Source organism: Microplitis mediator, chromosome 2 (genome assembly GCF_029852145.1).
Source record: "Microplitis mediator isolate UGA2020A chromosome 2, iyMicMedi2.1, whole genome shotgun sequence".
Lineage (NCBI taxonomy): Eukaryota > Metazoa > Arthropoda > Insecta > Hymenoptera > Braconidae > Microplitis > Microplitis mediator.
The window spans coordinates 10,639,727-10,667,489 of record NC_079970.1 but is presented as its reverse complement, the minus strand read 5'-3'; the positions used below and the strand labels follow the sequence as shown (position 1 = coordinate 10,667,489).

Below are 27,763 nucleotides of genomic sequence, written 5' to 3'. Positions count from 1 at the left end.
CTCGAAAACAGCGGAAAGTTTTGGGGCTGGCCCGCAGGGTCAACTTATAGACCGATTTTTTTTTTTCGATCTCGCTTGAAAATTTGTTAGTTTTCATTGATTTAAGAACCCTCTCCAAAAATCAGCACGATTAAAAATTTTTTAGAGGTTGCTCACGAATTTAGAAAATTTCACAAATAATGAAAATTTGATTTTTTCTTTTTTTAAAATTTATTTTCTTGTTGCGGCAGATATTTATACACCAAAAATTATCAAGTCCCTCACAGCGGCTGAGGCAGCCGTTCGGCACGCGCGTGGCTCGGGCTATCACCGAAGTTAAGTAGCATCGAGCATGGCCACTACTTGGCTGGGTGACCATTTAGCCACACTTCGGGTTCGAACGAAGGTCTCTGGCCGTTAGGCGCGGGATAAAGATCCAGTGATCGGTAAAATGGGAATTTTATCGATCACTGGAGCTTCACCCAAACCGAAACTGTACTGGCTAGGTTTTCTCTGTGGTTTTCCTAGCCACTGCACCTCCATTGCACAAGGGAGCTTGTAGAGCATCACCGTAATGATGCAGTACAGTATAAGCACAAGTCAGGCCACAGCTGCACAATGAAAGGCAGAAAGAAAAGTAAAGCAGTTGCGATATAAAGGCAAAAAGTGTAAAAGGCCGTTACTACGGCTATATACTAGAAAACAATTAAAATTTAAAAAAATTAAAAATTATCAAGTCCCTCAAAATTTCAACTCAAAATATGAATTTTGAAAGGTCGCTCAAGAATTTCGAAAATTTTTAAGTTCAACACTTTTCATGTTCCTGAGTGACCTTTCAATATTAATATTAAGACTTGATTTTGGATTCACGTCTTATTCATAATATAATGATTAAAAATTTCTAACGAGACAAAAAAAAAATTGAAAAGAGCATAAAAATTGTAATCTTGTAATTAATGGATATTCTTGATTGAAATTTTAATAGTACTTTTTTATTTACAAGTATTTTTTATTTTAATAGTATTAGTTTTTAGCAAATTTCATAGTAATATTTTGATTGTGATAATAATAAATAGTAATAGTAAAAGTAATAATAATAAATTAAAAAGAAATCTCTATCTTAACGATGTTGGAGGGAAATGATAGTAGCTACCAACTAGAGAAAGAAATTCCATAGTCACTAAAATATTAACGATAACTTTTCGACTATGAGAAGACATAAAAAAATTTGAGACCAGTAAATTGGAAAAATTTTAACGATATTTCATCAAGTATTAGTTTAAACATAAAAAAACTTTAGATCGGCCAATCGAGAATATTTGCCGTGTTAATAACTCTTCGAAAACATTATATTACGTAATTTTTGAATGAAAGAAAAATTATAATATGGTAATGATTATATGGTGGTGATTTAAAATAATATTAAAAAATCTGGACATCGGTTGGCCCTGCGGGCCAGCCCCAAAACTTACCGCTGTTTTCAAGCTCAAGGAGCATAACATAAATGTTGTGGTCGAAAAAAAACATACAGACGTAGAGCTGGTATGATTTTTGTGAATTATATTCTGAGTTATCCGGAAAAAACGCGGTAAATTGTTATTTTTTTAATTTTTTAACGTCCATATCTTGTCAACCAATTAACTGATTAACTGACCAATTAACTGATTTGGAATTTTAATGTAGCAATCGACGCGTTTTATTGAGTTCTAGAGCTGCCTAGATTTAAGAATTGATCGGATGAGTTACTTCAAAGATAATTAAAAAAAAACCGTTTTTCTCCATTTCTTTTGCCAACCATATCTCTCGAACGGCTTTACCAATTGAGATGGTTAAGGTAGCAATCGACGCGCTTTATTGTGTTCCAGAGCTGGTTGGATTTTGAAATCAATCAATTGAACCGTTTCTGAAAAATTAAAAAAAAAACGAAAAAAAAAAGATTTTTTTTTTGTATTTCTTTAATATCTAGAGTCTATCTTATCGATCGATCTGAAATTTTCAGAAAAGTTGATGGCCAAAAAACTTTTTCGATTGCCGCAAGAACCATCTCAATCGGTTAATTCATTAAAAAGATAAGGAGAGTTTACATCTGTACACACACACACGCATACACACACACACACACACACTCGGACATCATTCTGAAAATAGTCAGAATAGCTCCTTAGGACCTCAAAACGTTGACATATGATGAAAATTCGATTTTCGAAAATCGGGGTGAAAACAATAACTTCCCAAATTTTTGAAAACTACAATTTTCTTAGCGGGAAGATAAAAAGATTGGTTACTTAAAATATGCTAATCCTACTAAAATTTTAATTGCAAATGTATATTAATTACAAGATTATAATTTTTACGCTCTTTTCAATTTTTTTTTTGTCTCGTTAGAAATTTTTAATCATCATATTATGAATAAGACGTGAATCCAAAATCAAGTCTTAATATTAATATTGAAAGGTCACTCAGGAACATGAAAAGTGTTGAACTTAAAAATTTTCGAAATTCTTGAGCGACCTTTCAAAATTCATATTTTGAGTTGAAATTTCGAGAGACTTGATAATTTTCGGTGTATAAATATCTACCGCAACGAAAAAATGAATTTTAAAAAAAGAAAAAATCGAATTTTCATTATTTTTAGAATTTTTGAAATTCGTGAGCGACCTCTAAAAAATTTTTTATCGTGCTGATTTTTGGAGAGGGTTCTTAAATCAATGAAAACTTACAAATTTTCATGCGAGATTAAAAAAAATATGAAATATATTAAAACCTAATCAGCTCTAGAACTTTATAAGCCGCGTCAAATGCGACCTCAACCATCTCAATCGGTTAATTTGTTCGAGCGTTATCGTGGGAGAAAGAAATGGTAAAAAACGGTTTTTTTCGATTATCTTTGAAGCGACTCATCCAATCAATTTCAAATTTTTATCAGCTCGAGAATTCAAGAAAACGCGCCGATTGCAACCTCAAACGTCAAAAACAATTCATTAGTTCAAAAGATTTCGGCGCTGAAAAGTTAAGAAATAACATAAAATGGTATTTTCTCCGGATAAATCAAAATATAATGTACAAAAATGTGTCTGAAAAGCTCGAAAATATACTTAAAGTGATGTTTTCAAGCTCCTTGAGCAGTCACCGGCTTATTCATCAATATATTTTATTGAAAATTTTTTCTGATATACTTTAAAAGTTGTACAACAATATGTAATTAAACTTAATAAAATTATATTACTCATCTCGCCGCGAAAAAATCACAAAAATATGCTTTTTTTCGCCTTTGATACCCTAACCCCCCCCCCCACTTACTGTTAATGAAATTGACATGATTAGATAAGTTTTGACTTGAATTAGTGCCTTTTCATAGTTTAAACTTTTTTTAATTGCCAATTATTGAGATAAATAGATGTATCTATACCATTCGAATTACATTTAAATTACGCGAGAAAAAAGACGATCGTATTCATTTTCTTTAAATAAATTAATACTTTAATTATTCTGTCACTAAATATGACTGAATGTTACAGAATATATAGCTATATTATTTATATCGCGTTACTTATTCCAAAATGATAGATTTTTATACTCCCTATTGGTTTTAGGAAGCTGCTCAAAGCCAAAAAGTGTGCATAGAAAAAAAAGGGTTCATTGACACGAAAAATCTTTACTCGCCTAAAGAAAATTTTTACTTATCCCAAGAAGTTTTTTGCATTGTGAATTGAAAACAAAATTTTATTTAGAACTAGAAAAAATCACTTGGTGCCCGGAATTACTTCTTGACCAAAAAAATCTTTTCTCGCCCCAAGACAATTTTTGTATTTAATTGATAATGATAAATCCTTTTTTTCTGAGTATTTTATAAATTTAGTAGTGATATTTGGGCAGTCACGTAGTGACTGCAGATTGCTCATACAATTTATGATCTTAGATACTTTAATTGACTCTCAAATGTTAACATAACAATCGATGCTGTTTACTATAAAAAAGAATAGAAACATTCCATATTAAAGTATAGTATAACTCAAGATAACACTTACATCTTTAACTTTCTCTATACTAGCTGCAAAATCCATACTGGTATCTTCAGGAGGCAACTCTTCTTCTCTTGGCGTTGAAATATGATGAGTTAAGGTTGGTGAATCGATTTTGGTATGGATAACTGTTAAAGCGTCTTCACCTTGTTCTACATTTATTTGTCCATTGGTTTTTGGTAAAGGTGGTAAAGCACGTTTGAAAAACGGCATCTTTAACGCTGACGGATCGACGTCTAACGTTGTGTTGTTATTATTGGCATGTTGATCGGAATCACCTTCTTCCTCTTCAACAATTTCACCTTGTACAATATCATTTCTTTTTTCAACAAAATGATCCGGTGACCCCAATCGCCTGAATCTAAATATATTACATAATGTTTGTTTCAGACTCAATGAAAAATTACGCTGGCTTTTTTTAATTTTTTCTCTGTCAGTATCTCCTTTGTCCTTATGTGTTTCATCCTTAACTTTTTTATGCTTAACGTTTACAAATGAACCTTTCTTATGCTTTCTCACATTCATATGATTATTGTTATTGTTAATTAACCCATTAGTACCTTTATTGGATATTGACGTATCTGTCGTACAGTCAGTATGAGGATTACTATATCTATTATTATTTACATTAATATTTTTTGGTACACTGAGGTGTATTGGTGTTTGGTTGGTTAATACTTTATTACACTTTATTTTATGGTCACTTGAGTCACTTGAACTCGAATAAAGAGTTTCTAAATATTGACGCACTTCATGCAATGTCATATGTATCGGTTCACCGATATTATGAATATGACTATTGTTTGGAATATGAGACCCATGTCGCCCAGAAGTACCGGGCACACTATGACGTTTGCCATTACTACTATCATTACAACATACATCAGCTAGTAATCGTTGTGATTTTATAACATGTGTTACAGCACGAGGCTTACCACAATAGTGTCTTGTTTGCTGAATGTGAGTTTCAAACTCACTTTGTGAGCTGGCTGAGACATTTCTTCTTCGTTTACGATGATGACGATGACGCTTTGGACGTTGAGGAATTCGAAGTTCGTGGAACGGTTTTATAACATCAATCGGAACAGTGTAAATGTCGGAATCAAAGGGCACATTATACATATCACTTATCTCACTAGTCGTTAACACATCATGGGACATTGCTGACGTAATGAAACTACTATCGTCAGCTTTATTGCACAAACCTGAAGTATTTATCGAATTATGGGAACTTGAAAGGCGTGAAGAAGCTAATGAGCACCGCGAGTTTGGACGATTGAGTGTATTGTATGGAGTTATTGTAATCGTGGCAGTGCTTGCTTGACGTGAAGATGACGACGGTAGCATTTCTGATGCCCAAAATCGCAGTTTAGAGTTGAAAATATGAGTGATGTTCGTAGTTTGAATTGTTCGAGTCGATGTAACTTGAGCTAATCGACCTTCAGGCCAAGAAATACGACATGAAATGTCAAGGGCTTCTTCAATTATTTGTTGAACTAAATTTTCACTCAGTTCTTCAATCAATCGAGAAATTTTTTTTCTTAACAACCGCGGGTAACAAAGTATTTGTACGTTAGACCGTACTGAATCTGGAGGTGAAGGACTATCTTGAAATTCTGGTGGGGGTTTTATTGCTACGTCAACTACATCAACTCCTTCAAGCTTGCTATCTAAGTCTGCCCATCCTGGTCCTTTTTTTAAAGTATTAAAATTCTGACTACACATCCCGTCAGAGTAATCGAAAGAATCTTGAGATAAAGATTTACTTTCCATGTCACTTTCTTGCATCTGGAAATAATTTAAAAATCAAATTGATGGTATTACAATCAGTGATTTATACTTCAATATAATAAATCGATAAGGATACCTCAATAGCAAGTTGAGCTCGAACAGAATCACTTGATATCGATCCACCAAGTCCACTGCTACCCAATTCACTTAAAGGACCTGTAGTACTGAGCGAACATGATGGCGGAGAATCCATTCTATCAACTTTTTTGTGATATTCTTGATAAAATTAAAAAATATCTTGAAATACTCCACGTAGTTATCTAAAATTCAAAGTACAAGTATTAAATAAATGCAAAGGTAATTAATATTGCCATTTTACTACTCAAATTAAATTTTACCTACAAATAGCAATTTACACTAATTATAAATATTCTCCTGCAACATTTAATTAAAAATGTGAGTATGTTTTCCATATTAGACTGAATCATACTGATTATGATTTGCAGGTTTGTGAGCATATTCTTTCTCTATGAAGCCTGTAAAAAAAATGATTAATAGAAAGCCATCAATTACCTTATGGATTTGCTTAAAGCAAAAGATAAATATTACAAGTATAAGTATCTTGTGAGGAAAAATACAAGCTCAATTTTAATAATATTAGTAGTAGTCTGACACTATATCTGTTTGAACCACTATACTAACAAGTCTATCAATTACTCAACAAATACAACAATTATTAAACTATGCCATCTTCAATGATTAGTTGCTACAATTTAATTCAAGTGTTTCTTGTCACCTCTAAGGAAGTTCTTGGAAATAAATTTTGCTAAAGTATATTATCTAACATTTAAGCACTAGAATGCATTAATTTGTAACTAAATTTCACTAAACAATATTAATAAATATTGTAGAAACATACATTAAAAAACATAAACTGATCTTCCCAATATGCTAATAAACCACAGTTTAAACATTAAAATTAATGGTACATATAAATCACGTATAAACCTTATGAACTGTTTTTGACAGTTGTATTATAGATGATTTTAAATACTCAATATAGTCACTTTATATTTATTTTAAATTAACATTTATATATATAACATGTACAACGAATAATGACATTTTACACTGACTCACGGACATGAATTTATTGATGGTTATACTCATGCCCTAGACTTGCCGGCATCATTAAGATGACATTTTCAAGAATAATAATTACAATTTAATTGCAATTAGGTCCGATCAAATACTCTTGAATAGTAATCATGATGAAATATTATTAAAGCATTAGAAGCCTAATGACATTACACGATATCAATATTTTTTTGGTAAATAGTACTAATGTTTACTGGACTTTCAACAGTATTAGTAACATTTATGACAAAAAATTTATTTATTAATTTGTTTTTTTTTTATCACACTTACTGTTGTATATTTGCGGTATATTTTCTCATGCTACGCATTATTACTTTTTGTTCTATCTGCAGAGAAAACACGATGATTTATAATCATTTCTATTGTTTCAAAGCATTTGACATCACGAATCAATATTTAAAAGATATAGAATACACGGATACTCACCACACCAACTCAAATTTTCTACTCTATACTTTAGTATTATTCTGTACTACCATACGTTAATGTGCCATGGAAATATTCAAATAAGAACATATATAAGAATCTGACACATGTAGACGCCATTTTTATTCGTAATACTACGGTATTACTTTTTAGAACTGTATAATAAAACTCATACTCTTTAATTCACTATTCTAAATTTATTGATCTTTTGTAGTTATTTAACTTTTTAAATATCTATTTTCTTAAATATACTTGAAAAAGTTTTAATAGTTAAATAGCGCTATTCTTTTGTATCTATCTATACATACTCCTCAAAAATATCTGTTCTCAAATATTTTTTCCAATAATAACAAAAGCATTCAAGTATAATTGATATGTTATCATTTGAGTGATATCAAGCGTTGATAAAGCAGAAAATTATTTTCTTGTGTCTAACCCCCTGATAGCCTGAGAGCCACCTCTCAGATAACCAGATATCTGATAGCCACCCTAACCGTAAGTTAACTACTGCCGTATTCTAAACGTAACTTAAAGCTCGGCAGTACTAAACGAACTTTCGAATTTTACTTTTCTAATTACGTTTTGAATAATTACGTCACTCAAATGATGAAAACCTTCCGAAAAAGTTTGTTTTTCACATTTTTTCGGAAGCTATAAAAATTACTGTAATAACAATTGATTAATAAATTAAAAGAAAAGTAAAATTCAAAAATTCGTTTAGTTCGGCCCAGCCTTAAAGGAAAGTATTATCCAACCAAGCTTGCCAGAAACTTTCTCGTTAAGTTAGTCGAAAATGTTTCACTGCAGACCTTACTGAGTAAGATGTGGCTATCAGGGGAGTTTCAGCGCAATTTTTGAGCTGAATATTTTGTCGTCTCAATGACGTACAGTACACATAAAAAATTTCAGTTCATTTTTTGAGCGCTCTTTGACGTCAAATTTTACATAAATGTGACGTAAACTTAAGGCTGGGCTGCACCTAACGAAGCCCTGAATTTAAGAATTCTAATTATTTATAAAATAATTATCATAACAGCAATTTTACTAGCTTCCGACTAAAAGCAGAAGACGAACTTCCTTGGAAGATTTTCATCATCCGAGTCCCATGAATATTCAAAAAGTAATTAGAATCCTTAAATTCAGGATTTCGTTAGATACGGCCCACCCTTAAAGCTACTATTAGACGTCCATGAGACATCAAAATTTGAGACGCAACAAATGACGTCAACAAGACCTCAAATGCAGAGATATTTTTTACCTTTTGATTTTTTAATTTACTTTGTTGAATAGTTGCTAGGTGTCACGAGCTGGCTTCTCTTCAATATGAATCCTTTCCCTTTTGTGATTACTATATCACGCAGAATGTTAATTTTCCAAATCAAATGTTACACTGTTAAAAATAATTTGAAAATTACAATACAAAAGACATTGAATTTTCATAACTAGATATTTGAATTGTATTTTCAATAAAAAAAGCTTCAAATTTAATATACGTAATTTAATAATCAAGCTGGTATTTAAAATTAAGATAAAAAATATGAATTTTAATAAACGTACTTAAAATTTATACTTGTTTTTTGAATTTTCAAACCAAGTATTGAAAATTCTAAGCCATATTGAATTTTAATTATTCCATTTGAAATTTCATAATACTTATTTGAAAATTCAAATGCTTGTATATGAAATTTCTGCGCGTGACGTGCTGTGCGTTCAGTAATCAAGGATTGTGTATAGTGAAATATATAATATCTGTGTGAGTAATGTGAGCGATGTACATCAGACTTTATTATTGTTAAGTTTTTCATTCCTTAATAATAAAAAGTTAATAAAACTTGTGACTGAACTGAACATCATTGACAGTATGATCAATTATAAAATGATACAGTGTTAAATGTGATATACACTGTTAAAATAATTGTTTGAATTTTCAAAACATTGTATATAACGCAATAAACACATACAATTGTGTTTGAAATTTCATTGTAACGATCGTATAGAATTTAAAATACACGCTTTTGAATTTTCAAATGAACGCTTCAGATTTTCAAATACATTTATTTAAAAATTAAAAAGAAAGTATTTGAAAATTCAAAAAAAAGTATTTGAATATTAAAAAAAAAGTATTTGAATATTAAAAAACTTGTATTTGAAAATTCAAAAAGAAGTATTTGAAAATCCAAAGTGTTAATTTGAAAATTCAAAACCATGTATTTTAAATTCTATATGAAATTAGTAATGAAATTTCAAGCACAAATGTATGTGTTTATTGCGTTATATACAATGTTTTGAAAATTCAAACAATTTTTTTAACAGTGTACACAAAAAAATTAAATTTTTTTGTTATTAATTATCATTTAGAATATATTTTATTAAGATGAAAAGTACAACTAGATACACTCTTGTAGTTGTATAAAGATTTATTCTGACCAATCAATTTGCTAGAGAAATTATGAAAATATATTTTTATAAAATTCAACACCGAAAATGACTTGATAAAATTTATTTTAATTTTACAGACAATAATTATTGAAAAAATAATTGATAATTCTGATTCAGTCCTATATGATCTATTAGTTTATTCTGGCAGTTGCTTGGCTGGAACATTGGGCTATAAAATTTTTAACTCATAAGAAATTTTATACAATTTTATAAGAGTTAATGCGACATTATATAATTTTTAAAGAATTCATGATCTTTATAGTATAGTATTCATAGTAGAACATGAAATTCATCAATTTAGAATATATAGATTCTTCTACTTTCGCCATCTAGTGATGGAATTTATAATAATGCATTATCTAGTGAAGGTCAAAATTACCTTCTGAAATGGTAAAATCGAATCTAAATAATTTAGGTCAACTTGAGCTACTACTGCAATCAAATTTTGCTACCCAATTTTCGATGTCTCGAGTACGTCAAATCGCGGCTTTAATTTGACGTCAAATTGACACTCAATTTGATTGTTGGTTGAGCTCAACTGGCTGTCAGGGTCAATAAGTTGATGATCACTTTCTGAGAAAGTTGGTGGCCAAAAGTTGGCAATCCATAAGTTGACGGAAAGTTGCCTTCAATTTTCTCAGAAACCTGCCTTCGAATTGCGGCTCTTTCCTGGCACCAACTTTCTGAGAAACTTGGCGATAACCTGCAGCCAAAAGTTGCAAAAGCTAGAGTTGTCGACAACTTGTCGTCAAGTTGATCGCCAACTAATGAATACCAACTTTTTGACGAGCAACTCGTGCTATCATATCAGGGGGGTATATAAGAAATTTCAATTAAACTTTTTAGCTCTTTAGCCGTAAAATAGCATGTAAATTCGACGTTAAATTAAAATTGCTATATTACATCAAGTTTATATGTAATTTTACGTGTGGAAGACAACAATAAATTAAAATGAAATTTTTTCATGAGTACTAGCCGTCATCGACATGTTAAATGTTTCATTTTAATTTTTGAGTTAAAATGTTGATCATCTAGAGACCTTAATAGCCAATTTAGCTTGAAATTGACAGTAATTTGACATTGAAATTACCTGGAATTTGCTGCCCGAATTTGCAGACAATTTAACAGCAAAAATTGTAAAGAAAAAATCGTGATTAATTTTTGCTCAATTTAGGGTTGCTCTTATTAGGGCGAGTTTTTATCGAAGTCAATTTTTGATAACTCAATATTTGATCTTACGTATACGTGAAATATCTGCTTTAACTTGACTGTTGGTTGAGCTCAACTGCCTATTTGGACTTCTATTTGGCGCTGATTTTTCCCTGATAGCCAAGTTGGCAGCAGACTGGCGACAACTTTCTGCAGGAGTTTGTCACCAAGTTGGCCGCAAAAATTGACATTTCTAAAAGTTGATGGCAACTCTCTGAGAAAGTTGGTGGCAAAAGTTGGCATTACATTAGTCGACTGAAAGTTGCCGTCAGTTTTTTCAGAGAGTTGGCGACCAGTTGCCGTCAACTTGTGGAAATGCCAATTTGTGTGGCTAACTTGTTGACAAGTTGCTACAGAAAATTGTCGCCAGTCTGCTGCCAAATTGGCTATCAGGGATACTAAATCTTACTAAGTTTACTTAAGACTTGGTTCGGCCAAAAAACATATTTACTACAGTCAATCTTACTACCCTAATAGTAGCAATTTTATCCGGAAATTGATGGCAACTTGAAAATTCAACTTACCCGAAATTTGTGCTGTCGGAATTTAATGACAAATTTACGGCAAAAGTTGTAAAGAAAAATTTTCAATTAAGTTTTCAACAATTTGTACAGTATTTTACCTTTACATTGTAGTCAAAAAACAGATTTATAAAAGTTGACGAATACTTGATGTCAAATTGAATAGCAATTTGCCTGAAACTTACTTCTGAAATTTAACGAAAACTTGAAAAATTAAGTTTTCCCTAATAGCCACTGTAGCTTGAAATTGACAATTGAAATTACCGAAATTTGCTGCCCGAATTCGCCGACAATTTGACAGCAAAGTTTGAAAAGACAAATTAACTTTTACTAGAAAAAAGCCCTAATACCACAGTTTACTTAGCAAAAGTTTACTTTACAAAAGATTCCTTGAATTTTTTGTCAAATGTCCGTCAACTTCAGGCTTTCCCACTTTTGACGACAATTTGTATACAACTCTTTTGAAGTAAATTTGCATTCTAATTGGGGTAGTAAATTTACGTTAAATTGTATAGCAAGTTGTATACAAAATTGTCGTCAAAAATAGGAAAGCCCGAACTTGATGGACATTTGAGGAAAAATTCAAGGAAACTTTTGTAAAGTAAACTTTTGCTAACGAAAACTGTGCTCTTCAGGTTAACAGAAATCTAAAATTCGAGCATTTGTTAGGTACGGCCCAACCTTAATGATAATTTACAGTCGAAGTAGTTATTAGCCCTAATAGCACAGTTTGCTTGAGCAAAAGTTTACTGTACAAAAGTTTCGTTGAATTTTTCTTCAAATTCCCGTCAACTTCGGACTTTTCCGTTTTTTACGACAAATTGTATGCAACTTGCTATTGAATTTGAGGTAAATTCAATGCCCGAATTAGAATGCAAATTCACTTCAAAAGTTGACTAGAAAAAAGTTGTCTTTAATTTTCAGGTAAATTTTATGTCAATTTATCGTTAATTTGACTTGAAAAATTGTTAAGTATATTTTTACGCTCAACTTGTAGACAATTTTATGTATAAATTTGCTTACCTTTTGAAATGGTAAGAATGAACATTACCGACCGTTTTTTTTCGTACAAGTTTACCTTAAAATTGAAGAAAAATTAACCGCAAATTTTTATTTTCAACTTTTGCTGTGAAATTGTCTGCAAATTCGGGCAGCAGATTTCAGGTAATTTCAACATTAAATTACCGTCAATTTCAATGCAAAGTGGCTATTAGGGAGAGTATGCCGGGGGCTCTAAAGTTGTGGAGAAATTGCATCAACTTGTGAACATAAAATCTGTAACATCAACTTGACGTCAAATTTCGGCAGTAGCTTTTAGTCAATTGGCAGTCAAAGAGCGTGTTTAGCGAACTAAGTTTACTCACGATTTCGTTCGGGCAATCACGCCCAAAGTGGCTATCAGCGTGAGCCGAATTAATTTTTTTTCTAATTTCCGTGTTATACTCATAGGTAGAGCCACTATTGAAAAAAAAAACAATAATATCGATTCTTTACAGAAGCTCTAATAAGTGTTCCCTCATACATAGGTGCTATCGTCCTAGGCATTAAAGCTATGGCGGATTGTGAGGGTATGTATTTTGTTATGAAATTACAATTTTTTCTCAATTACAGTAAGCGTTAAAGAAAACTCAATTTCTTTATTCAAATAATTGAGGATATTAGATTATGAACCTCCATATCTTCAAATGCAAATCTTTTTCCTAATATTTCATCGATTAGTAGATGGTTGTTATAAAATACTTCTGTACAATTAATTATTATACAACAAATCACAACTTTCATATGTTATTTTAGAGAATGCTGATGATAAATGCCGACCTCTACAAAAAATTGTAATGAAATTCGATGATCCTCCTGAATCAGATGAAAATTCTTCCTATGGTAAATATTTATTGTGTCAAACGTCTTCCGATTATAATAGAATGTAAAGCCCATTTTAAATGACAACATCATGATTGAATTTTACAATTGTAATAATTTTAGCATTGACAGAAAATGAAATATTTTATTAATGATAATATCAATTACTGTGAGCTATCTATCTTGTAAAAACTCGATTTTCATATTATTTAACTACTTGTGGTTTGCATTGAATCAATATGTTGATACACTTCACTCATACGCTATTTTCTCGTGTACCTCATTAATGTGATTATGAAAAATTTATTTTAATGACAATCAGTTAAAAACTCAAGCAAAGTTAGGCTCTTGTTTGTTGGCGCTGTGATGAAGTTAGTTTTTTTTTCAATTGTTTTTTTTTTTTTTAAATGATGCAGATTCCATGATACCATTCAAAATACGATTGACTGACCTGTCGAGCTCTATAATTGTCTGCTGTCTTAAAAATTCGAAAACTATTTAAAATACACTTTTCGAAACGTGCTAATTCAATCTCCCATCCATATAACAATCTTTTTAAATTCTCGAGCAAGTCTGCTCACAATATTGATAGGTGCTAGTGTATTTTTCTACGTATGTCTCTTGCTGCAGATATTTATGACCAGATTTAAATTGCAAGCCTTACACAAGAAATTCATGCCAAATTATAATTCAATTCTGGAGGAAAACTATAGTTGAAAATAATTGCGCATCCCTTATAATAAGAAGCGATTTAAAACGATTTGCAATGTTAAATCCCCATAAGGAGGGAGATTCAAAAGTATTCAAAAGCATTTAAAAGTATTTAAAATTTTTTTTTTCTAATAGTTTTAAATCGCTTCTTTTAATGAGAGATGGCTTGCTCAATATCAGCTCAAGGCTCAAAATTGACCTTGAGCCTTGAGCAGATCTTGAACAAGCCATGCGTAAGTACCTACTGTAAATTATACTAGTGCAAGAAATGCGTCAGATACTTTTTCATCGCACCGTGTTGAAGATATCATTAATATTCTTGCGTACGATACCATGAGCAAGACATAAACAAATCTTGACATAGGTTTCTTGATAGACGATCTTGCGAAAGACACATACGTAAAAAAGGACACTAGCAGCTAGGGGTCTTGCTCAAGATATTTACTCCAGAATCTTGCTCAAACAAGTGTTACTATGGTCCAAGGAGATAAAAAGTCATTATTAATCATATATACATACCTAAACTTGTGAAAGAAATCGGTCTATCGGTTGACCCTGCGGGCCAGCCCCACAACTTTCCGCTGTTTTCAAGCTCCTTGAGCTCGAAAAGATTGTTGCGAACACATTTTCGAGTTCTTCGAGCTCGAAAATACTTTTGTATGCCATTGTTTTAGAAAAAAACCGTTTTTTAGCATTTCTTTCTCCCCCTTTATCTCACGAACGAATTGGCGATTTTTATGGTTGAGGCGGCAATCGACATATTTTATTGAGTTCTAGAGCTGATCACATTTTGGAATTGTTTGGTTGAGTTATTTCAAAGATATTCGCAAATAACTGTTTTTTACCATCGCGCACACACGCACCCACACGCATACACACGCACACTTGGACATCATTCTGAAAATAGTCAAAATAGCTTCCTAGGCCCTCTATACGTCAACCTCTGATAAAAACTCGATTTTCGATAATCGGGGTGAAAACAATAAATTGCCGAATTTTTCGAAAATCGTTGAGTTTCTTAGCGGGAAGTTAAAAAAATTCCATTTGGCAGCCAGAATGAAAGGTAGATTTCTCTAAAGACGTTCTCAAAATTATAAAATCACAATTCACTGCTCGCAGAAATTAAGGCATATCAGAACAATTGTAAATTTTTAAGCGATTTTCAATATGCTGTAACTCGGAAAAAATGGTCTTTTTCAGGACGAGCAATAATTCGGAAAATTTTCCTTGTGGTGGTTTTATCAGGATTACTCCGGAACCGCACATGATAAAGAATTTTGAAGTCCAGATCTGAAAACTATAAACTTAAAGCTACAATTAGCTTTTTTTAGTTTCGCTGTACGACCATTTTGCTCCGAGTTACAGCATGTTGAAAATCGCTTAAAAATTTACAATTTTTTTCAAATTCCTTGATTTCTGCGAGTAGTGTAGTTAATTCTAAAATTATTCAAATCAACTACTGGGATCTCGAAAGAAAAATAAATTGAAATTAAAAAAAAAAAATTCGACAAAATTTTTTTTTAATTCGTACCTATTCAATGCCCAATTTCAGAAGTTGCTCAAAAATTTTGTTTTTTAACGTAGAATTTTATGGCATTTTTTGGAAAAAAATCTGAAGTGTCCTATTAAAAAAAAAAATTGAATTTTCAAAGTAAAAAATCGCTAAAAAAAATTTTTTTACGCCATTTTAGAAATTTGTTTTAAAAAGAACATTAGAAAACAAAAATAACGACCCTTTACAAAGTTAGAATATCTTGATTCGTGTTAAAATCATGAATATTTTAGGGATATTTTTTCATTAATCGATGTCTTAGATGCAGGTTGAGTCAGAGAGCTCAAAATCTACAAGGAGACTTCTTAGTACATACATGAAAACATATTAAAATATAAAGATTGAAGAGGGTCACCTACGCAACCTCGCTGAATTGGCATAGAACAACCCATGTATAGTGATTGTATTTTTTTTTTTGTAGGTCCCATTTTATCTCAGTCAAAATTTGGTAACTCCTCTGGTATTAGCGAATTCAGTAAACTATCATCAGAGTTCAGTGGTTTAAAGCCATCAATACTTAGACCATCTCAATTTAGTACAGTCTCTAATCTACCTGGTCCATCATCAAAATCACTATCAGATTCTCTGAAAACTCAAAGTTCTTTTATTAAAGTCTCTGATAAGACCATACGTTATAACGATGATCCCAAAGATAAAAATGGTCGGAGTATAGATTCAAAAATAGATACTGAACCTAATAAAACTGAAAAAAGACATAAAGAGGATATTAAATTAGCAACACCCAAATTTCTGCCTCTAGCTGCTAATCCTAAAGAAAATAATCCTCTTACGGATACTATTGGTACAGTAAACTGTTTAACATCAAGTTTTATATTCGGTCAGAACATCAAGGATCGCGTAGCAGTGGGAAAAGACAACGATTGTTCTGAAGATGAGACTGAAAAATTAACGAATGAAGAATTAGTAGTCGATAAATCATCTGAATTACTTTTTTCCAATGCTGCTGCTGTTTGTTCGAGTACTACTAAGTCTGGGTTAACGTTATCACAAGCTGCTCATGAAGTGGAAGAAGCAAATCGAGCTAGTAAAAGAAAGTACAATCAAGTTATCCCGTTAACTGGTGAAGAAGAAGAAGTCAATATTCTCCAAATTAATTGCAAACTTTTTACCTTCGATAAGGTATTTGTCCATGAAACTCAAAAATATTAATCTACTTAATGTTTTTTCTAAGCTATTAATTAACATATTTTTGGTGTAGGTGACAAGTGGTTGGAAAGAGCGAGGACGAGGTATTCTTCGACTCAATGACCGAGATGAAGAATCACGACTTGTCGGACGTGCGACTGGCACTCAAAGGCTTATTCTGAACACAAAAATATGGCCAGAAATGACCGCCGAACGTGCCGGACCCAAATCCCTTAGATTAACTGCTATGGACATTCATGGTGACATAAGAATTTTCATAGTTCAAGCGGCACCTTCAGAAGTCGATCAGCTTTATAACCTACTCATACAACGACTCGAACGTGCCAAAGAAAATCAACCGAAAAAATTTGCGGCCGATCATTGACAATTGACTAGTTAGAATTTAAACTAAGAAACAGCGCGATAATTTATTTTTAAAATGTAATTGCTAAAAAATTCATTTTTCTTTTATAGATATATTAAATTATTTGATGTTTCTTGATACTATGATTACTAGATTAATAATAAATTAGTTTCGGTATATTTGTTTAATTTTGCAAGTCATTCACACTTAATGTATAATTTTAATTTTCTGCAATAAAATAAAATAAAATAAAGTCTTGAAAAGTATATTAATATGTTGAGAAATCGCCTACCATTTTATTCGACTTTTATTTTTTTATAATTAGGGTGAATGGAAAAAAACATTTTTTTTTTATTAAAATCGATCAGAACACTATTTTTTAGGAGCTTGGCATTAAAATGGAAATAACTAGAAAACAATGCAGAATTTGAAAAAAATTTATCAATGATAATTTGTAGAAAATAAAATTGTCTACAAAAATGATTTCATGACATTTTATAATAAGTATGATAGTTTTGCCGGAAAAGTAAAAGGATCTCAAAATTTACTCTTACTTGACTTCGAGCTCCAATAACTTTTGAACAGATGGATTTGTCGAAAAATGATAAGAGACTTTTTTTGTAGAGAGCGTTAAATTCCCTACATAAATATATGCTGGGCTTATTCGTACAATAAGCCATTGCCGAGGTGAAAAATTCCAAACTAAAATAGTTTTTTTTTTCCATGTTATTTAAACGCAAAATAGAAATTTACGATGAGCGACCTCTCAAAATTGATATTATGAGCTCCCGTTTCCACAGGCTTCTTTTTTTATGACTAGGAAGATATTTCACTGCGGGTTTTTAAAAAAAAAAAATAGTCGATTTTTCTGAACCGGTCTAATACATATGTTAAATATTGATCTTTTACATCGATTAAATATCCCTGTTGAAAAAATCTGATAAATTCCAATAAAAAGATTTTCTTTTTTGATATCATGAAAATTCACTTTAAAATTCATGAGTTTCAGTGTGTATTTATCGCGGCAAAATGTACTTGTTTAGAATCAGATTTGATTGATAGCTTTCATAAAATAGTAAGTACAAAATAAAATTGATTGTATCCTAAACTGCCCGGTCGCTTTTCACATGAGAATTTTTTTATTAAAAATAATCAGGATGATCTTGGTTTTCGCAATATTTTCGATACTAATTTTCATAAGAAATACCATCAATTTATTGATCATAATCTCTTCAGGAATATATTAGATATTGCTGATGGAAAGTATACTATTTGAATAAGACTTGACAATAGACTTAGAGTATAATCCCTGATAAAACAACTGAATTCAACCGAATTAAACAGAATTAAATTTTTAATTCTATTTAATTCAGATTAATTCTGTTAATTCGGTACCTAACTGCAAAATGAATTCTGTCTAATCCGGCAGGAAAATCAGACTTTATCCGAATTGAAACGAATTTAAAAAATTCTATTCGGTTTAATTCGAAAATAATCCTTGAATTTCTAGTAATGACTCCGAATTAAACTGAATTGAAACGAATTCGAAATTTTTAAGTCGTTCGCAAGAATCGCATGAATTTTTTTCTTAAGTCAACATTTTCAAATCCAAGAAACTTCTACTTCGCCCAAGAATATTTTGAGCTTCCTTCCCGCCCATAAAAACTTTGTTGGGTTGAGAAAAGTTATCCCGAGGCAAGTATACCTTTTGTCGTGTGTACACAGTCAACAGCAAAGATATTTATAATCACTATAATTTGTTGTCTTGAACAAGACTTTGGTAAGGAAAAATTAAAAATTGTTAACAATATTTGTCATTTGTAATGTTCGGAATATTTTATTGAATTTCAAAATCGTTAGGTTAAATACATAAATATTTCTTATAGCTATTATCATTATTCAAATTCTCAGATTTTATACATATATACACTAATTTCTCTCTTATAGCCGATACTGGAAAATCTATTATATTTTCTGTATAACTAGTAATTATCCACGTATGCTCTAGATTAGCTACCGGTGTAACATTTAAAATTTCGACTTGCATATGTGCATCTCCATTTTTACAAAAGGAATTACAAATTTGCACCATCTGTCTATCATGCAATAATACATGAGAGTTACTTGTTTTGATTGACTTTGTATACAACTTGGTATCGTAGACTTTACCTCCAAAAATACACCGATGATAACTAAATGCTGAACTACTTCCTGAATCATTTTCACTGTTTAATAACACTGGATTATTGTTAATCCGTACACCACCTTTGGTGATCGATTTTTAACTTCCCGCTAAGAAACTTGTAAATTTTCAAAAATTCGGGAAGTTATTGGTTTCGGTCCGATTTACGAAAATCGAATTTTGATCAGATGTCGACGTTTTGAGGTCCTAGGAAGCTATTCTGACTAATTTTACGATGATGTCCGAGTGTATGTATGTATGTATGTACGTATATAAATACCTGTATCTTTTGAACGGATGAACCGATTTTGATCGTCAAGGTGGCATTCGACGCGACTTTTCAATATCTTAAATCTGTGAAAAATTGAGCTTGATCGGTAGGGCTCGTTCAGAGATATTCCAAAAATAAAATTTTTTCAAAAGTGTTTTTTTCGGATAACTTTTAATGTGCTCGATGGATTAATTCCAAAATGGACTGGGCTCTAGAGCTTTATAAGCCGCGTCGAATGCCACCTCAACCATCAAAATCAGTTTATTCGTTCAAGAGAAACCGTTGTCGGAAGAATTAAAATAAAATTTATTTTTTATTTTTTTTTTAAATATCCCAAAAACGACTCGATAAATCGAATTCAAAATTCGATCAGCTTTAGAACTTGATAAAACGCGTTGATTGCCACCTCAACCATCTCAATCGGTTTATTCGTTTGAGACATATCGTTGGAGAAAAAATGGTAAAAAACTATTTTTTTCGAAAAGAACGGCATACAAAAGTATTTTCGAGCTCGAAGAGCTCGAAAATGTATTCACGACAAAGTCTTCGAGCTCAAGGAGCTCGAAAACAGCGGGAAGTTTTAGGGCTGGCTCGTAGGATCAACCGATAGACAGATTTTTTTTTTCGTTTTTCAGAAAATTTTTTTTTTTCTCTTTATCTTACATTTACTGAATAACTAACGTAAAAATGAAAGAAAATCTGAAAAAAATTGATTTTCTCATTTTGGTAATAAGTACACAAATTAAGGAACAAAGCTTGTTCCTTTAATTGTTTTGTAAAACTTTGAACAATCGGCCCGGTCAAACGCTTCAATGAATCACTCTGAAAATTTCCAGGGTTTTTAGGGGTACATCAAGCTGTAAAATTACCTGGCAACATTATTTTTTGAATCGATATTTCCAGAGTAGCGATGAGTTGACTAAAAAACCAGAAAATGGCCATTTTTCGAGGGTTTTTTAAATGGAGATCAAGGATGAAAAAAAATTTTTTTTTGAAAAAAATTGAAAATGTAGCTTGTAAGGAATTCATTCAAGTTTCTTAAACTGCCCTTTTAATTACTGTGTGACCATTATTTGCTGAGATATCAATAATCAAAGACAAAAGGATCCTTTTTCATTTGAAGGCTGATATCTCAGCAGAAAATTGTCGTACAGAGAAACAAAATAAAAGCAAATTGTAGCTGAATAAATTTCCTAAACGAGCCATGAATTCTTTTTTTTGAAAAAATTGTTCCCGGCCCCGTAGACCTAGAGAACAAAACCAAAAAATTTAGAAAAATTATGTCTCGACCTTTTTTTTATGATTCCGCAAAAACCTTGGCTCAAAAAAATATTTTGCTGAAAAATCTTTAAACTAGAGATTTCAAGCTTCAATTTGCTTTTTTCATTTTTTCGATACGATCATTTTTCACGAAAATACAGCCTTCCCAAAATCACTAAAAAATTTATCTAATTTTTTTGTTCCTTTAATTTTTTGGATAAGTGTATAATGTTCTAAATGTGTCTGAAATCATACTAACTATTCCTATTTATAGCCTCTTTCGATCATCATATAATGTCATCTACCTTGTTCTTTAGTTTAAATCATATTATCAGCAAAAAATTGAGAAAACTCAGTTTTTAATGTTTCTCCGATATTTCATATATTATTGCTCTGACCTAAGTCAAAACTCATTCAAATCTTAATTTTGATCACTGACATTGATTTCTGCCTCGATACATTTATTTCATTGAACATAATTGAGAATAAAAATTTGAAAACCGCTTCCTCATTAATAATTTTCGATTCTTGACTTGTCAAACTTTAGCAAAAAACGTAACTTGGTAGAGCTTGAAAAGCTTATAAAAAATAATCCCAGGTAATAGCATTTTCGAGCTCGATGAGCTCGAAAATATATTCACAGTAATGTTTTCAAGCTCCTTGAGCTCGAAAACAGCGGGAAGTTTTGGGGCTGGCCCGCAGGGTCAACCGACGCCCAGATTTGTTTTTATTAATTTGTTCCCTACAGTAGTCCCAGGCTAAGGCATTAGATTCACTAAGTAGTCTAAGTTTAAAAGTATTGTATCTATGCGTACGGCAGGCCATTTGTTTCATAGCTCCATTAGGACCACTAACTTACAATTTTAACAGAATGTAACAGAATTAAAATTTTTAATTCGGTTGAATTCGGTTGTTTAATCAGGGATATCACAAAAGTCTAGAGGTATAAGTAGGAATTAATCTGTAATATTTCAATAGTTGTTTATTTGATACGTATCCTTTCATAACGTACCGGAATTTATTCGCGTATTCTGATGGTTTTACATCAAAATTAAACTAGATTTTATAATCATTTACTGATTGTCATTCTACTACGTTGTATAAGTATTCTCAATTTAAAATCCTTTCTTTTTCAATAGGAATTAATAAGAAAACGATGTTACTATTAGATTATAACTATACTACAGTCTATAGGAAGTATCATCTACCCTATTGGCCTTTACATGATATTTACAGTTGTCAAATTAATTAGAATGAATTTGTTTTTCCTGTGGATATTGTCGTACCAATTGTAATCAAATATTATAATGCTATCCTCACGACGCTCTCAACAGGAATATATTAACCGTGAAAAATGAAACATATATGGTCATGTATGGCCGTATATAGTTCATACATGAAGCATATATGGCCATACATGGAGCATATATGGCCATACATGAGCATACCAACTTTTTTAATACAGTCATGCATGGCCATATATGACCCATACAAGGTCATGTATGGCCATGCATGGTTTTGTATGACTATTTATGCCCATGCATGATTAATTAAACATATGTGGCCGTATATAGTCCGTGTATTGCCATACATGTTCATACATAGTCATGTATGACTATATATTAGGGTGTCCGTTATTTCCCAAATCGATTTTTATTTACCGATCGCCCCCTGATTCTTTAGTTTATGACCTAAAAAAAATATCCAACACAAAACAGGCTCTTAATTTTCACATTAAACCGTGACGAAATTATTTTATATTTCCCATTTGAATAACATGGGATTTTTACTTTTGACTTTTAATTTTTTTTTTCTGAAACAAATGAGAGTAAAAATTTGATCGAAGCGTATTCTGATAGAAAATTGAAGGCTCTACGAAAAAATTTCTCTTATGAATTTTCGATAAAATAACTCCTTCAAAAGTAATTTAACGTTAAACTTGTGTTTATAGTCAATTCTATTTTCATTTTTACCTTTTTTGGCTATAAAATCGTTGAAATAAAAGATAATTATTATTATTACTAGAGTACCAATGATCATTTATGTTGATATCATGGCCTAAACAGGAAATCAAGGGAAAAAAATTAATTTTTGAGAAATAAAAGCGATAACAGAACTTTGGGCTTGCTATGAACATGAAATTAAGTTTATATAGTATAAATTCAAGTATTTTAATCGGCATTTTGTGGTTACTTAGTGAATTCAATTCTATTTAATTAGAGAACCCGATGAAAAAAGATTTTATACAATTGTATAGAATTATATATCAATTATATATGGACTATATATAATTATATATAGACTATATATAATTGGATAGAAAAAATGGCCCGATCCAATTGTATACAATTTGTATAGAAAATTGTATACAATTGTATACAATTCTATATAATTATATACAATTCTATACAATTATATATATTGCAATTATATAGAAATGTATATAATTATATAGAATTGTATATAATTTGTATAAAATTGTATATAATTATATAGACTTGTATACAATTTGTGTAGAATCGTATAGAATTTCTATACAGTTATATACAATTGGATCGGGCCATTTTTTGTATATAATTTTATACAATTGTATAAAATCTTTTTTCATCGGGAATGTAGACATAATAGCAATTCAAATTCAATTTTTCACTATTCCACCTAATGCCATTTATGAGAGGTTTGTTAGAACTTGAGGTTAAAACTATTTTATTGAGTTTAATTATCGATTGATCCGTAAGCAGAAGTTAAAACAAAAAAAGCAAATAAACTTGTGTAGCGTTTTTTGTTAAACTATATTGAATATAATTTCAACTATATATTTCCCGTGAAAATGAAACATATATGGCCATGCACGGCCGTATATAGTTCATACATGGGCATATATGGCCATATATAGCAAATAGATTTTTTATATAAAAAATTTGAGCTGACTATTACAATTGCTTATAAACAGGATGTTGTAGTGTAAAAAAAATAGGAAATTTTTTTGATATCACTAACAGCATATTGATGATTATATTTTTCTTTTTCAAAGGTGATGATATTCTTTCAATCTTATATAGCACAACTCAACTTCGTTGTAATTGTCAGTCGCATAGCCTAGTCGTCAAAGCGTTGGTCTCTCGTACGGAAGGTCCCGGATTCGAATCCTACTGAAGCGAGCGCGGTCATTAATAAGTCTAGCGTTTTTTCTCCGAATTAAAAATTTTCAATTCGATTAGGAATTCAATTATTCGCATATCTGATTATCAAAATAATTAAAAAAAAAAAATTGAAAAAATTTTTTTTTTAATTTAGTTGAAATTCCTATACATAGTCATATCAAGTCATACATGGCCGTATCAAGCTATGTATGATCATACATGGCCAATTTTCATACATGGCCATGTATGGTCATATGTGACCATATATGGGCATTAGGGTGTCCAAAAAAAAAATTTTTTTTTTAACGTCTTATGGGCTTAAAAGTTACTTTATATTATAAAAAGAATCCTCACAAAATTTCAGCCAGATATCTTTAAAATTGAGCTATCACAAAGGGGGGTCCCCTTTCCCACGTAAAATTTTTCATTTTAGTTTTTCGTTATTAAAACTATATAAAATATTTTTTTTAAATTTCGTTTAGTATGATTTTGTAGGAAATGAAATTTTCTACAAAAAAGTGCTGATGCATTATAAACGTCCAATAAACTGGGAAAAAGTTACGTGGCTTTAAAAATCAACAAAAATTTAGTTTAATCAGTGTTAAATTTTTTTTTATTATTTTTCATTTTTATTGCATCAAAAAATTTTTTTTTCGAATTTTGACGAGCATGCTGTTGTAGGAAATTTAACTTCCTACAAAAAATAAAAAATCTGTCTATCGGTTGACCCTGCGGGCCAGCCCCAAAACTTCCCGCTGTTTTCGAGCTCCTCGAGCTCGAAAACATTGTTGTGGATACATTTTCGAGCTCTCGAGCTCGAAAATACTTTAGTGTGCCATTGTTTTAAAAAAAAACCGATTTTAGCATTTCTTTCTCCCACGATATCTCAAGAATGAATTGACCGATTTTAATGGTTGCGGCGGCAATCGGCGTATTTTATTGAGTTCTAGAGCTGATAAAATTTTGAAATTGTTTAGTTCAGTTGTTTCGAAGATATTCGCAAAGAACTGTTTTTAACCATTTCTTTCTCCCGCGATAACTCTCGAACGAATTATCTGATTTTGATGATTGAGGCGGCAATCGACGTGTTTTATTGAGTTCTAGAGCTGATTAGATTTTGGAGTTGATCGTATAAATCGTTTCTGAGAAGTCAATAAAAAACTAAAATAAAAAAAAATTTTTAATTCTTATTTTTTGTATAACTTGTAAACTACATGACCGATTTACCCCAAAATCTAATCAAGACTAAGTTTAGGTGAGCTCTTTTGATCGCCACCAAGTACGTTCAAATCGGTTCATCCATTCCAAAGATATCGTCGGACAAAAAAAAGTTCACACACACACACACACACACACACACACACACACACACACACACACACACACACACACACACACACACACACACACGCACGCACACGCACACGGACGTCCACCCGGGAATAGTCAGAATAGTTTCCTAGGACCTCAAAACGTCGACATCTGATGAAAACTCGATTTTCGAAAATCGGACCGAAACCAATAACTTCCCTTTTTTGAAAATTTGCAATTTTCTTAGCGGGAAGTTAAAAATATCTAATTGCATATTTACGTCAAATGAATGTCAAAAAAGTTACAGGGCTTTAAATGTCAACGAAAAATAAAGTTTACCTTCCGTTGACATTTTAGTTCAAAAAATTAATATTTTTCAAACTTCACTTTTCGTTGACATTTAAAGCCCTGTAACTTTTTTCTCATTTATTTGACGTATAGATAATATCGGATACTTTTTGTAGGAAATTAAATTTCCTTCAAGAGCACACGGAAAGAACGAGATTGGACTGGGTACAATGTCGGATTGTACTGAGTCCCATCTGGTGTGAAAAAAATTTACACATTGGACCTGCTACAATCTACATTGTAGTGGCTACAATGTACATTTAACTCAGTCCAATCTGAGATTGTACTCAGTCCCATCCAAGATGGGGCTGCGTAACATGGGACTGAGTCGAATCCCGCCTGGTGGTGGCTACGATCTTACATTGTAGTCAGTCCAATCTATAGGATGGTAACCAGTCCTATGTTACCGATGGGACCTATTTAAATCTAACATTTATTCAGTTACCATACTACATTTAACTGACTACAATGTAGCAAGGTTACTAGAATAGGGAGGTTGGGACAAGTTTGTGTCGCTGGTCCCTTTTTTTATTGCATGTCATTTTTAACTTCCCGCTAAGAAAATTGTAAATTTTCAAAAATTCGGGAAGTTATTGGTTTCGGTCCGATTTACGAAAATCGAATTTCCATCAGATGTCGACGTTTCGAGGTCCTAGGAAGCTATCCTGACTAATTTCACGATGATGTCCGAGTGTATGTATGTGTGTGCGTACGTACGTATGTATGTATGTAAATATTCATAACTCTTGAACGGATGAACCGATTTTGATCTTTGAGGTGTCATTCGACGCGGCTTGTTAATGTCTTGAAGCCGTAAAAATTTGAACTTAATCGGTAGGGTGCGTTCAGAGATATTTCAAAAATAAAATTTTTTCGAAAATGTTTTATTTGGATAACTTTTAATTTGCTCGATGGATTGATTCCAAAATCTAATCAGCTCTAAAACTCTATAAGCCGCGTCGAATGCCACCTCAACCATCAAAATCGGTTTATTCGTTCAAGAGAAACCGTTGACGAAAGAATTCAAAAAAAATTTTTTCCTTGGTTTTTTTGAAATTTCTCAAAAACGGCTGAATAAATCAATTTCAAAATTCGACCAGCTTTAGAACTTGATAAAACGCGTCGATTGCCACCTCAACCATCAAAATCGGTTAATTCGTTCGCGAGATATCGTGGAAGAAAGAAATGCTAAAAAATGGTTTTTTACAAAACAATGGCATACAAAAGAATTTGCGAGCTCGAAGAGCTCGAAAATATATTCACAATAATGTTTTCGAGCTCAGCGAGCTCGAAAACAGCGGGAAGTTTTGGGGCTGGCCCGCAGGGTCAACTGACAGACCGATTTTTTTCTATGAAAACACTACCATAATATCGTGTGTGTCTGTAACATTTCAGAGCGATGGTTGATCGTTCCGTGATTTTCAATACCGATAGTAGTAAACAGTTCTCCAATTTTGTTACATCTGTTAGATGCCGTTACTTTAGTATTCAAAACTTTCATATAATTCTTAAGGGTCGGGAGTATTTTACTTTTCTAATTACATTTTGAATAATTACGTCACTCGAATGATGAAAACCTTTCGAATAAGTTTGTCTTTCACATTTTTTCGGAAGCTATAAAAATTATGTGATAACAATTGATTAATAAATTAAAAGAAAAGTAAAATTCAAAAATTCGTTTAGTACGGCCCAGCCTTAAAAAAATTAAAAAACGACGGGATCATGCATGGTACAGAAAATACGGTATCATGTTTAATAATACATTCATGCACAATAATTTTTATCCGGGTAGTTTTGCTTGTAGGAAAAATGAAATCAATAATAGGATACTTCTGTATGAAAATTCCTACAATAAATGATGACGGACTGAATAAAAATTATAAAAAATTAGTTCATATGCTTTATAAAGTTCATTTAAAATATTGTAATAAATATTGAATGAACAGAATATTAATGGCTCTGTAGACTTAAAAAAAAAGGTAGTTTTTTATTTTTTTTTAGCTGAAGTCGGGTTCCAGGCCGGTTCAGACAGCCAAATGCGATTAAAATAGAAAGTTCGATGAGTTGAATCAAATCAAAGCGTTAATAGACAAAATATCTAAGAGGTGTAAAAAACAGTGATTTTTCATA

General features: G+C 31.5%; 2 protein-coding genes across 6 annotated transcripts in view; one reads left to right on the top strand and one right to left on the bottom strand.

The window, feature by feature from the left end:
* The window catches only part of LOC130678432 (uncharacterized), a 64,545-nt gene extending 56,910 nt beyond the window's left edge, over nucleotides 1-7,635 (bottom strand). Inside the window, exons 1-5 of one of the 4 annotated variants that reach the window (XM_057485625.1) lie at nucleotides 7,317-7,635; nucleotides 7,161-7,216; nucleotides 6,131-6,268; nucleotides 5,869-6,052; nucleotides 4,008-5,789 (exon numbers count right to left, since the gene is read on the bottom strand). In XM_057485625.1, coding sequence (XP_057341608.1) covers nucleotides 4,008-5,789; nucleotides 5,869-5,985 — 1,899 coding nt within the window. In that variant the 5' untranslated portion in view covers nucleotides 5,986-6,052; nucleotides 6,131-6,268; nucleotides 7,161-7,216; nucleotides 7,317-7,635. Of the gene's footprint in view, nucleotides 1-4,007; nucleotides 5,790-5,868; nucleotides 6,053-6,130; nucleotides 6,269-7,160 lie in introns of all 4 variants that reach the window. The other 3 variants (XM_057485623.1, XM_057485624.1, XM_057485626.1) reach the window with 3 other exon arrangements.
* Nucleotides 7,636-12,916: 5,281 nt separating this feature from the next.
* Nucleotides 12,917-17,384, top strand: LOC130678436 (ran-binding protein 3). Of its 2 annotated transcripts, none has more exons than XM_057485632.1 (4): nucleotides 12,917-13,053; nucleotides 13,280-13,366; nucleotides 16,030-16,748; nucleotides 16,828-17,384. In XM_057485632.1, exons 1-4 carry the CDS (start codon nucleotides 13,038-13,040, stop codon nucleotides 17,137-17,139), a joined length of 1,134 nt encoding a protein of 377 aa, XP_057341615.1. In that variant the 5' UTR covers nucleotides 12,917-13,037; the 3' UTR covers nucleotides 17,140-17,384. The 2 variants fall into 2 exon arrangements, with proteins under 2 accessions (XP_057341615.1, XP_057341614.1); XM_057485631.1 differs by lacking the exon at nucleotides 12,917-13,053 and adding an exon at nucleotides 13,070-13,210.
* Nucleotides 17,385-27,763: the final 10,379 nt, after the last annotated feature.